Raw genomic sequence first — 13,618 nt, 5'->3', positions numbered from 1 at the left:
CTCAATTGTTTAAAAAGCAGCTTTATCCAGCCTTAAATACATCTATAAAAATAAAATCCTAAGAAACCGTAGTATTTCACAGCAGATAAACAAAACTACACGTATCGACATGTTTAGATTTCAAACAATTTTAAAGGTAAAAAGCAGGTTGCAGCTGGATACACAAACTTAAATTTGCAAAAACAATAACGTATGTTGCTTGTGAATACATAGCATAAAAGTACAAAAATATTCTTGGAAATGAAAAACAAATCCAAGTCAAAGGATCACCTCTACGAATGGCGAGGGGAATTGGATGGGGATCTGGACACAGGGGCTTTACCTGTAACTCTGATGTATTTAAAAAAGGATTTGAAGCAAATGTGGAAAAAGGATCAAATTTGACTACGCTCATTGGTGAGTAAAGGAATATTCATTAATAATTCTTTATGGATTTAGCATGCTTAACTCTTTCATCATAAATTAAATATAAAAATCCTAACTTCTCTTTTTAATTTGACCGTAACTTATTCCCCATAGTTCCAAGATGCCCATAAAACCCCCAATGTCCAATAGTTAACATTCTAACATTTAAAATTCTTAATACTTCTTACCACCCACAGTCAAGATTGTCCTTGCAAGGTCTTTCCTGAAACATTTAGATAAATTTCATTTTACTGAGATGAACATAAGTAAAACTCTACTATATTGGCATTAAAATTTTAATCCAAGATGTACATTTTTGAAAGTATTTCAAATTCATTGCCAAAATTTCCTCAATGTCACAAATATATTTTTTGCAAAAATTGTCAAGTTTATATATTAATGACTTACATATACTTTTTACAAAGAAGCTAGAGCTACTACTGTACATTCTGAGGTTCTATTTCTCCCTCTGTAAAGTGAATTATAATTTGATGATCTCTGAGGCTTCATCAAATGCTAAGATCCTGGAATTTTACAGTCACCTCACCAGCCTGTGAGGATGCATACCCTCTTTTTCTTTTTCTTTTTTTTTTATACATAGTTTGACACCTGGAAGAAATGATACAGTAGGTGCTGTAGGTCTTTCCTATAAGCTTTTGGAACTTACTTTAAAAACTGATAAATTTAAGTTAGAGATGTAATGGGATTAAGTTATCACATTATTGTAATTAACACAGACTCCCATATTGCATATTCACATAAGAATTTCAGTTAAGTGCTAACAAGTGTTGATGTTGATTTTTTAATATCTGAAATAACTCTCACGCTAAAGAATGGATTTAAGAAATCTTGTAGTAGTTCAGTTTCTCATAATGAATGGATTGATTTGTCACAATTAAATAGAAGCCTTAGAACAGCACCACTGAGAGTTCTGCTTACTTTTATGTTTGCAGAGTTCACATTTGACTTGAAGTGCAGAACACTCAGAACTAGACTAGAACACTCAAACAGTAAGGCAGGACCACTGCATTAGTTTGAAGACTTAGGAGCAAACATCAGGTCAGCTTCTCTCCAGATCTAAGTACACCACTAAGGGTAATGATTAACTAATCTATTCAATGAATATTTTGTAGGAAAAATTAAGAGAAAACACTGCGTCCTGCAAAGACAAATTAAATGGACAAACATGAGCTCCATGCTCACCAATCACGTCTTTCAGGTCTACACTATGATAAACTGGGTCACCCTGCCTCCTGCTAGTCATGGCTGCATGTCCCTCGAATGACGGTGTGCCACAGGGATGTCACCGACGCTGGTTGGTGGTCAGCACACAGTCACAGGTTTAGGTTCAGATTTCAAAACAGGGTGCTGGTGTTGTGCTTCCCATGGTCACACACTACAACCTTCTCTCCAAATTTCTATGTCCCAGGAACTACATAATTGTGAGTGGGTCACCAAAAACCCCCAAATCCATCCCTTGAAAAGCTATACATGCCCTATTGATATAGGTAAGAGCTGGTAACCTTTGAGCATTCGCTCTCTACCAGGTAATGTGCTAATGGCTTTCAATGGATTGCCTGATTCGACCTGTGCAATAACTATTGATCAGCGTTAACGTTGACTCCATTTTACAGATGAGTAGACTGAGGTGTAGTGAGCTAAGACTGTGCTCTAGAGGAGCGACCAGCATAAGTGGCCAAACTAGGATTTGAAGCCTGAGGTCTGGCACCACAGTCTGTACTCTTAACATTCTCCCATGAGTCACTAATCCGGTTCACATTCACAATGAAAAATAATCTATAGCCTGAGAAAGCATTTCACCGCACAAATTTGATGGGGGAAAAAAAAACAACCCAACAACCCCAAACACCCAAGGAGAACGAAGACTGAGGTGCCACAACCCGGAAAGATTTTGCCCTTACATCACCACCTAATCAGGCCAAGGTCACGTACATAAGACGACACGAGCCTTCCGACAAGACAAGTTGTTTTCTCTCCTCCCGAGGTACAGCTTGCAGAAGGAAGTTCAAGGTCCTCAGTGCCTGTTGGGAGTTGGGGAAGGTTTTCACAAGGAAGAAAGAAAACGGAGACCTGGGCACGAGCTTCTCCACGGGGTCCAGGGCAACTGCTAACAGCACTACTTGCAACTCACCTCCTGCTGGATCAAACGATTTATACTCTCTTCGGTCACCAGAAATCCTAAGGTAAATATGAAGGAACCCAACATCTGACTTTTCCCTGAAAGCAGAATTTTCAAAGAATCAAACTGATGCTAAAAAAGAATAAGGAAAGGACTCCTACACAGCAGGAAGAACAGCCACGGGCAGTAAACATTTCAGAAATGATGTAGTCTGAGCAAGGGACAAATCACAGCCTGCTTCAAGATCTACAGACCCCCCAGGCCACAGTCGATTTGCACGGCATAGACGCCCACTGAGGTAAACAGCAGCAGTGCGTGCAAAGTGTGACTGTCTGTGATCGCTGCATCTCAGGCAAAGCTACTTTTTTGTCCAGAATGAACGATGTGCAAGGGCAGCTCCTGCACACACATTCCCACTGTTTCTGTGCATTTCTTACATTTGTGTATTTTATAGAAAGAAAAATTTTATAATGGTCTTATGCTAACAGAAGCAAGAATTTTCAAGTAAAGCGTTGGTCTTTGTTAACTAGCTTAATCATAGAAACTTCAATGGCTACTTACGTCAGAACGTAGTAACAAAACAAGGTATGTGGTAATGCTTTATGCTTATTAAACAAAAAACCTTTATTATTTCATTTATGCATATTGTGTTTAGATATGACAGTGGTAGTGTACACTGCAAAAGCTCATGGTAAAGTCCTAACATTACTTTGATAGGTTCAGAGGTGTAATTTGGATATGTGAATTTTTTTTCTTTTAACCACACACTGCATACTTTTTAATCCCCATAAAACTCATGAAATTGTGGGAATCCAAATCAGAGAGTAGAAATTTTAAAAATATCCCTCCTCAGTCCAAAAAAGCCACATTGATACTGCTGAATGATTTCTGGAAACAAGAAACACAGCCAGGGGCTGAGCCCAAAACTTGCCTGCCGGCTTAGAACTTGAGAGAGAGATTGTAACAGAGCCCAGGTGACCCAGGTGGACAGCAGGGGACCCTAGAGACATTTATGCACTCTGTTAACCAGCAAGTATCAGATGTCATTCGACCCTTTCACTTAAAGAGTAGTAAAGAGAAACTAACAAACATAGCCCTATGCAAAAGGAAGGAGCATAATAAGTTAAGAGGTAGCAAAAAAGTGACTTTGAAAAATGCTTACTTCAGGAAATAAAAGACGATAGAAAAGCTGGGAAGCATCTGGTTTATCATCTCAAAATTCAAAAGAATGTGAATTCTATGAAATAAAAAATTAGATTTGTAAGAGAAGGCAACAGTATAAGATGAACACGGAAGTGAGAAAGAAATAAGTAATAGGAAAATCTAAGCCATTCTAGATATTTCAGTCTGAGAGAATTTAATACAGGGAATTAGTTACAAACACATAGGTAGCCACTACCACCCCCTATACATCCCTGCAAAGCCACGGGGAGGAAGTGGTATTACCAGACCCTGGGAATGACGGTCACCTAGCAAATGCTGTAGCCACAAATAAGCCAGACTCCCAGGAACTATGCAGTCACTCCCAGAGATAGCACCTCAGCAGAAGGGAGCGGGAGAAATGGCCTTCCTACCTCCAATTTCCTGTCATTCGCTAAACCTGGCAGGCAACCAGTTGGTTAAAAAGCCTAGGAAACTGTTCTATGCAAAGTAGAGAGGAAGGCAGAGAGGAATGAATCTGAGAGCAGAGGTAGATCACCACCACCCACGGGTTTCAAGGAAGCAAAGATGTGAGAGCAGAACTGAAGTCCATAGTGGAAGCAACGAGAGCAGAATTAAAGCATCGGCTTCCAAGAAAAAAAGTAGCAATTGCTCTCAAAATACACAGGGAAAAAAAGAGTGGGAAAAAGATGTGAAGACAAAAAAAGAGATGCAATGGATGAATAATAGATAATCTTAGAAAGAGAAGAGAATAGAAAGAGTAACTGTCATCATCCTTTCCCACCTCCTCTCTGATGTAACAGTTATGCTCTTGGGTGGGACTAACTAGCTCCAGGGGTGGATCCTCATTGGCTTAAACGATGCAGGGGCATCCCATTCATCTTTTCACAGTGATCGGTTCATTAAGGGGGTGGAGGTGGGGGGACACAAGCAGAGCCAAGCTAGGGCTTTCTTCTGCCGCTTGAGGAAAGTGAACATTTCTCCCCCAGATGTGAACCAGGAAGCACGGCTCTGGTTGCTGGCCGCCATCTTGCAACCACCAAGGGAGACCAACTTGAGCTCAAAGACAAGACTCAGAGGAGGCAAAATAGAAAGAACTGCAAGAAACAGAGCCTCGCTACAGCCAAACTGCTCCTTAAACTTCCTGTCTCTGACTTTTTAGTTCCTTCAGCAAATTAAGTCATCTTTAGCACTTAAGACTGTTTGAACTAGATATCCTGTTACATATACTGAAAGCACTTTAACTCAGCAGTTTTCAACTAGAGGTGATTTTTCCTCCCCTATGGCATTCTTGCAATATTTGGAGATGTTGTCACAACTGGGGGAGTAGTAGGGACTGCTATTGACGTCTAGTGGGTCAAGGCCAGGGATGCTGCTAAACATTCTATAATGTACAGGACAGCCCCCCCAAAGAATCATCCAACCCGACCAAAATGCCAATATTGCCAAAGTTGAGAAGCCCTGCTCTAACTGATAAAATGATCAAAGAATAAAATTTCCCAAGCTAAAGTAAGATCTGATTTCAAAACAACTCATGAAGAACCACATAAAACAACACGTGTGCACATGTGCTCACAACACTCAATGTAAGACAGTGAAACAGTTTTGAGGGGAGACTCTGGACTCTGCAAAGCAAGAGTTATATTGGATAAAAGCCACAGGAACACTCTTAAATGATAAAAAGCACTGACCATGTTCCACCCACATACCCTAATAACCTCTTCAAAATGTATTACAGCAGATGGAGACAAAGCAGAATAAAGAACTCAAGAATGAGAACATCAGGCCATAAACAAGCTGGTAGTGAGCCCTAAATAACTACTGTAAATAAGGTTGCAATACAAGGCAAAGAGCAAATACTATTTACAAAGACATATATATATATATATATATATATAAAATACAGGACTAAAACCCTGGATTAAATTAAATAAATCTGGGTAGAAAATGGAGGAGGAATAAAAACATGTTGAATTCCTTGCCATATATAAAGAAGAAATAGGTGCTATCATTTTGGCACTCTCATGTTGATGTTGATAATTAAATTAAGAGTAACAACCAGAAGAATAAAACTAGGACATAAGCCATTCAAATCACTAGAGAGGAGCAAATAGTGAAAGAAAATATAATCCATATAGCAAAGCACAAAACAAAGGAATCATAAAAATGAAACATATACAGTAAGGTGAGGTCATGAGGGTGGAGCCCTCATAATGAGATTAGTGCCTTTACAGGATGCCAGAGAGCAGCCTACTCTCTACCCATGTGAAGACACAGCAAGAAGGTGGCTTTCTGCAAGCCAGGAACTGTGAGAAAATAAGTTTGTTGTTTAAGCCACTCAGCCCATAGTATTTTGTTATGGCAGCATGAGCTGACTAATACAGTCATATAGAGCAGTGTTTCCTCCATTTGGGACAATGAAGTGATTGCAGGGACTATATGAACCTATTAAGTGGTCCAAGCAACAGCTACGGCATCAACAGATCTCTCTCATATGTATTTTTTTTCAAATATGCAGTGTACACACACTGTTGTAAATCGATCAAGTTTATTTTTAAAAATTACAAAATTCAAAGTAGTTTTTACCACTGGGTATTTTATCAACCAACTTTAGAGACAGGAACTATCACTTATGAAGTCCAGAAAAAACTGACTTGCAAGTATTTGGATCTGCTGACTTAGATTATGGAGACCTCTTTTTAAAAATCAACCAAGCACCATCACACTTAAGCTTCTAGTACTAAATGTCCTCAGTTTACAAGATACCATCCACTGTAGAATGTAGTGTCAATTTAATAACAGCTTTTCAAAAGAAAAATAAAAAGATGGACAATAGGGAGCAGACATATGCATTTTAAGATGGCCCCGATTTCTGTGCATCTTGGAATCTACAGTTTCATAATTCAAAGGGTTTGTTGGGTTACCTTTAACAGGAGCCACACTGAACAACATCATCGCCCTAACCTCCAAACTGTCTACCTTTTGAGCTCCTGAAAGACAGAGAAAGGCATGAGAATCGGCTCCAAGTTAAATCAGTAATAGCTAACTTTTGCTGTTCTGGAATGACGGAAGTGGCTCTCCATCCCTGATTGGAGCTAAATGGCCAAACGGTGGCAGGAGCAGCTAAATAAAGACTCATCGCAGGCAAATGAGACACACTTTCCAACAAAATTCATTTCAGCATCACAATCTGAATACCATAAGATGGCCAATTAATGCAAATATAATAGTTAAACCGACTTCACTTTTATATATCATTTAGATAAATATTCTTTTCTCTAAACAGGAATTTCTATTAATGAAAGGTATTAATATTCTATTAATAACAGCCAATTTGTAGTAAATAATACACTTACCTTTACTACTAGTTCTGGAAATAATCTAATAAAAAGAAAGAAAAAAGTGAAGCTCGTATTATTTTTAAAAAGCATTATAATCTATAACATTAATGTGCTATGCTGATAATTCTCTAACAGGCAGGAGTTGACTTTAACTACAGTAGAAAAAAAATTTAGAGAAATCCTATTTGACTTTCAATTACTTTATTAAAATCAGCCTATCACCTCCAATCAGGTGAACAATATATTTGAAAATAAATCACCTCATTTTTCTATAACATTGGTTATATACATTTGTTACTATTTCATATAATATTTCTAATAATAAAATATGAGAGTCTTTTAGTAAAACCCACATCTTAGAAAAACACAAGTTTTATGAACAACTTGAAGATTCCTACAAATTACCAATGGTATCTGCTCAGTAAAGCATCCAACCTCATCCTTACCAAGGCTGTGTCAAAAAAGTCTTCCGTCACATTAATCAGATATATGTCCGAGGCTAGGTCTGGCATGGTCAGAAATCCTGTTGTTCTTTCAAACCAGGAAACCATGTACACAAGAGAAGAAACACTGATGCAACCTCTATGACTGAATAGCTACTGCTCATTTGATAAAATTTCACAACAGAGTTCTATAATTTTAAAGACCCTTTTCCATTTCACTTAGGGCTGGTTCTGAGGGCCCCATCTAGAACACTCCAGAATGGAATCAGACTGCTACAGAATTGCAACAAGTTCTCACATACCAGCAAGAACTGGAGACTTTGCCAGGATCATCAACACTAGAAAGGCTTGTAAAGGGGGCAGTGAGTGGTTAAGAGATAAATGAGCCTTGTCTACACAGGAGAAATTCCTGTTACCTGGGAGGCTGTAGAAAACAAGTCATCAAATACCAAAGGACGTGCAGATTCTAGAAAGTGCTCCAGAAGTATGCTAGTACAGTACACATGCCTCAGGCCTGGCCACCTTCCTTTTGTCAAAAGCTTCCAGCTAATTGGAGATTTTTCCCCCATAGGAACATATATCCAAGTTCATATTACATTGCTAGAACTGGTGTGATTTAAAATTAACTTATATAAACCTTCCTAGAACATACTTATTCAATAAAGCGAAGGCCATCTTTGGACCGTCTTTTTTGAGGTTAGTCACTCTTAACAAAAAAAAAAAAAAAGAAAGAAAAAAAATCCTAGTTAGAAGTCATCAGTTGACCAAGAAGTTAGTGACATGAGTTTGTGATGAGCAACTCCTATAGGAGTGGGGCCTTGGAAACTTTGTCCACTTTATAGCCAGGAACCCAAGGTACCAGCTGAAGACCATGGACAAACCCATCGGCTCTCCATCTTGGCTGCACGTTAGGAAAACGTGGGGAGCTTTGAAATGCCCTGATGCGTGGGACCCGTCATGGATCCAGAAAATCAGAATCTCTGGTGATGGGACCCACACAGCGCGTCTCCAGGTGATTCTAAGGTACAGCAAGGTTTGGAAGTCACTAGGCAATGTTTCTTTTATCTCAAACCAGACAAATATTTACATTTGATTGAATCATCCACCTCCTGAAGCAAACCTTTCTCCAACAGCCCGAGGGAAGAAATGTCCCTCTACACAGCAAAACTCACCGCTAAGGTGACATTTCCTCCCTCCCCATGTTCATACTCAAAATTCTATGCTTTTAAATACATTTCTGTCACTATTCTATTTATGCCCCCAAATCCTGTCCCCCTCCTAGCCCACCAAAGTACACTGGCCGAGTATAGATTCAGAGAAGTGGGGAAAATGCCACATTACTTGATCAAGACTTGTACTAGGAGGTCACTCTGAAGCCATTTATGTGCCGTGATCATACATGGTAACCCATATACCAGCTGCCCTCACAGCTGCGTCATTGCCAGAAGCCAGATGGTTACTGACAGATGCAATAGCTGTTACTCATTAAGCATATGGTAAAGGACAAGTTAATCCTTCTGGATCTTCAAGTACAGGGCCAAATATGTTCCTTTCTGTAGGAAATTCTTATTCTATGGAGAATAACTTCCCAGCACACTTCATGTTGAGCCTGCAAACACAGTGGGCTTTTGAAGTGTAAAATCTTGTATCCCATCCACTTTGATAATATCAACCTACTCTCCTTGGCCAAAACCTACATGAATTAATAGTACGTGCTTTAGAATGTGTTTAATTTGTGTGTTTAAATTATGGCTATGGCGTTTCCATCACCAGCTAGAATTCCAGTGGGATGTGGAAATTCCTGTTTGGTTTCAAAATTCCAGTGGAGACTTGATCTGACACTTTCAACCTTGGGATGGCATTCTTAAGCCTCAAAAGGAATTTCAGTTTGGAGCAGATCCCAATTCATCCCCCCAAATCAGCTTAAGCCTCCAAAGTACCCCTGGGACATCCCTGCCCCATTTCCTTTGGAGTTTTTGCTCTTTTTCCCTGCTTCCTGTTATCTGCCTAAGTGTATCAGGGAGTTAGACGGGGCTAAATGAAATATATAATTCAAAATGAAATAGACATGGCTTGCATAAATACAGCCCTGAGACTTACACTCCCACCCACCCCCTACCCTAGCCGCAAACACTTTTTAAAGTTCCTGAGAGAAGTTAGGAAAGCCTGGAGTTTACTCTCTCTCCCCCATGGAGGGGCAGCCCCATAATCAGAGGCATTTTAAAGTGAAAAAGGACAGAGACATTTCCTTTGCCCAACCTGATCTTGATAAACTTCAGGTACTAAAGTCCAGGGGGTAAATCAGAGATTTAATGGCGGCCAGCTCACCCTTCTGCCCTCATGTTCTCACCAATAATCAACCACAGGGCTGCAAATCTTATCATGAAAAAAGAGAAATGCAGCAAGAGACTTTGCAAACTCTGCTTTGCTTCCAGATGCCATTATTAAGGCACGCATGATGTTACCTCCTGATTCATTAAGAACAGGTCAGAATTGCGTAACTGGGGTGACTTAGAATAAGCAAAACGTATTTTGGCATTTTTTTCAGACTCAGCTAGGATTTTAGAAAGTTGGAAAGTGGGCTGTGGCTAGGGGAAGTATTTGATCATTTATCCAGGTCCAATGTTGTTGATAAAGTTTATTAACATAGTTATAGGGGAGTGTGTAACAGTCCACTCTCTCCATCCTATATCTCCAAGTTAAATTCACTAATAATAAACATACTATTACTGCATTGGCTTGTCGAAGGGAGGAGAGGGCTGTATCCAACTTGTTCCCGTACGCTCCCCAAAGCGCCCTGCCCACCCCATACATCAGGAAACATATGTGGAACTTAATTTTTGATTGGATGTAGGCAACAAGCACTGGTGCCGATTCCTTTTCAAATTTGATTTCAAAGGAACATAAAATACCAAACTAGGCAACTGAATCCTCTCTAGTTCTTTAATCCGTACAAAATGAAAAGATGACACTTATCTTTGGGATCAGTCCCTGCTGAATGAGCAAAGGCTCATCTTCTCTGAGGCCATCAATGAAGAATCGCTGAACACATTTCAGCAACAGCGAAGCACACAGAAATTCATTTTTATCCAGCTCCTTGGGATTGGACCACACTAAGTTAAAAACCTTACATATAGTTACACACTGGCATTCTGGTTACAGACCAAAAAAACAACTCACTTGCCTTATTTATTGATCTGTCAAGATGGTGTAACAAAAGATTATTATATTTTTGAGGAACGTGGCGCTCTCTCTGTCGAAAATATTCTTTTATTTTCTGAAATCCTTCATCATGCAATGCATTAGTAATAAGTGACTGAAGCTGGAAAGTTGATAGTATGAAAATTACTATTTTTCCCCAAGAACATTTATTTCACAGTAATATTTCTATCATTATTAATAATAATTCAGTGCAGAAATAGAAGGTAAATATAGAGAGTTATATCTTGAACAGTAATCACGTAGACAATGATTTTGTTGTCTTAAGACAGTAGCTGGCAAAATGCGGCTCCTGGACCACCAGCAGCATGGGCATCACCTGGGGACTTGGTAGGAGTCAAACTCTGGGAGCAGGGCCGTCAGGTGATTCTCATCATGCTCAACTTCGAGAACCGCTGACTTAAGGAAAACTACACCTGAATTACAGGTATCTGTGGGTAAAGACTTTATCCTCAGTAATGTTAGAAATTCTAAACACTATAAAATTCAAGCCTATTATCACTCATTAAGTTACATAAATGATCATAATAGAAGAAAATGGATTCAACAGTAATAATTACAGTTAAAGGCAATTAATATGCAAATTGCCATGATGAATGAAATTGAACTTTTCTGCCTGAAAGCTTGTTAAGACCTATTTCTAAGTGTGTATGTGTATATATATTTTTGAATAACAGATACATTCTTAAATATCTGTGCTACAAAAGATATTTTTAAAATGCAGTCCAGTTCTACAGGCTAAATTACAGTATTCTTTTCATAAGGAGTCATTTTACTACATACAGCCTGAAATTCCACTTTTTCTTAGTATTGATTTAAATAATGAGACAGCATTTGAAACGAAACATTTAAACAGGTTTTTTAAGTTGCCATACAGTAAGCTTTTTTGAGCCAAGTGGGTTAAGTGTTCTGCAGGTGTTAATCCTCACCACCAATCTGGCCGTTAGACTCTTTATCTGGGGATAATAATAGCAAGGCTATATGAGATCACACAGCTGAGACTCACACTCAGATTCTCTGACTCAGCAGTTCAGGCTTCTTCCTACTTAAAACTCTGCCTGGCTTCTCTATACTCAGAACAAATCCAAACGCTTTGCCTTGGTCTGCAAGGCTCTGCACGATTTGATCTCTGTCAGCTTCTCCTGCCTGACTGCCCTGCTGAGTCCTAGAATAAGTCAAGCTCTTCCGTGCCTCAGGGCCTTTGCACTGGCTGTTCTATGCCTCGACTGCTTCTCCCCACCACTTACCATTCTGGCTCCTTGTCACCCCTCAGATCTCAGCTTCAGTATCATCTTTTCAAGTAGGTCTTCCAGGACCTAAAGTTAGTCAACTGCCTCCCTCCCCCAGCAATTATTCTCCATCACAACACCCCGTTCCTTTTCTTCCTACTACCTTATTTTGTTCCTAATCTGTCTCTGACTCTCTGCCAGGCTGAAAGCTCTATGAAAGCAAGAATTGTGTTTGTTTTGTTCAATACTGTCTATCTCCACCTAGAACAGTGCTAAGTACAAAATAGATTAGGATATTAGTAGGGTAATCAAAGGCAAAATTGACAAGACGTGGTGATAAACTGGATGTGAGAGATTAGGGAAGAAGGAGAAGAGGATTCTTCTGCCTCTTGTTGAGCAACTGGAGGAAAAAGTATGCTGACAGCCCAGGAAACCCAGAACGAGACAGAGCACACAAAGAATACAAACTTGATCTTTACATAGAAAGCATCCTGTGCCATGCCGCTCCCATCCTTTTCCTGAACAGACTGCAAAGGAACTTCCTTCTCCTGTGTACAAAAAGAGATTTTTTAAAAAAATTTATTTCAAAGAAATGCATTAAGTTTTAAAATAAAGGTTCATATTGTTTTCCTGAACAAAGCTTTTTGTTCATTCATGCCAGTGATTATAGATCTAAGACACTACCTTAAAAAAAACACCAAAAAATAATAATAATAAAAACACCAAAAGCTTTATCCAACCTTCTTTAACACTGCCTCTGACAAATACAAACTATTACAAGAAGCAAACATCACTGTAATAAATGATTACAAAAAATAAATTTAAACACTATAATGGCAACTATAAAAAAGACTTTGAATTAATGAGCGGTTTTTAGAATGAGAGCTTGGAAAATAAAGTTTTTCAGAGTGCGTTTCAAGCCCAGTCATGAGTTTAAGCTTTATGTTCCTGACTTATATGAATTTTAAATGTGACTCGAGGGCTTCCCTGGTGGCTCAGTGGTTGAGAGTCCGCCTGCCGATGCGGGGGACAGGGGTTCGTGCCCCGGTCTGGGAGGATCCCACATGCCGCGGAGCGGCTGGGCCCGTGAGCCATGGCCGCTGAGCCTGCGCGTCCGGAGCCTGTGCTCCGCAGCGGGAGAGGCCACAACAGTGAGAGGCCCGCGTACCGCAAAAAAAAAAAAAAAAAAAAAGTGACTCTAGGACTTAAAACCGAAACTTCAAGGATTGAACAGCAACAAGAAAATTTACAAAACATTGAGTAATGGGTTGTTACACGTTTTCTTCAAGAAGTAATCCATGGATCTACCAACCTCGTTTTCACAAACATGCTAAAGAACAGCATCTCATCTGCTCACTTCATCCCCAAAATCAAAGAATTTTAAAAAATTTTATTAACCTCTTCCAAAGAGGTTTAAAAAAAATCTAGCTTGGGCTAACGGTCCTATATGTACTTGACCACAATCCTTAAATGTCAGCATATTTTACAATATCATTATAAATATGAAAAACAGGATGAATTCAAACACCAAAATCCATACTTGTTTTTTTTTCCCACCAGCAGTGTATTCAGTAAAGTGAATGCTGAAAAGTAGAATCACTAACGGTACCAATCCACCTCCCAGCCCGCGACCCCAATCCCTGGGCGGCGGGTCCCAGCACTTGGGGTAGATCTGGGGCC

At 39.4% G+C, this 13,618-nt stretch overlaps 1 protein-coding gene across 1 annotated transcript in view; it reads right to left on the bottom strand.

Moving 5' to 3' along the window:
* Positions 1-13,618, bottom strand: part of LOC101323402 (transmembrane protein 14C) — a 177,991-nt gene that overhangs the window by 68,038 nt on the left and 96,335 nt on the right. The window contains exons 8-15 of the mRNA XM_073810327.1: positions 12,418-12,486; positions 10,675-10,812; positions 10,467-10,586; positions 7,494-7,598; positions 7,063-7,087; positions 2,558-2,643; positions 2,359-2,447; positions 594-628 (exon numbers count right to left, since the gene is read on the bottom strand). Coding sequence (XP_073666428.1) covers positions 594-628; positions 2,359-2,447; positions 2,558-2,643; positions 7,063-7,087; positions 7,494-7,598; positions 10,467-10,586; positions 10,675-10,812; positions 12,418-12,486 — 667 coding nt within the window. The remainder of the gene's footprint in view (positions 1-593; positions 629-2,358; positions 2,448-2,557; positions 2,644-7,062; positions 7,088-7,493; positions 7,599-10,466; positions 10,587-10,674; positions 10,813-12,417; positions 12,487-13,618) is intronic.

Source organism: Tursiops truncatus, chromosome 10 (genome assembly GCF_011762595.2).
Source record: "Tursiops truncatus isolate mTurTru1 chromosome 10, mTurTru1.mat.Y, whole genome shotgun sequence".
NCBI lineage: Eukaryota > Metazoa > Chordata > Mammalia > Artiodactyla > Delphinidae > Tursiops > Tursiops truncatus.
This window is presented reverse-complemented; position numbering and strand designations above follow the sequence as displayed.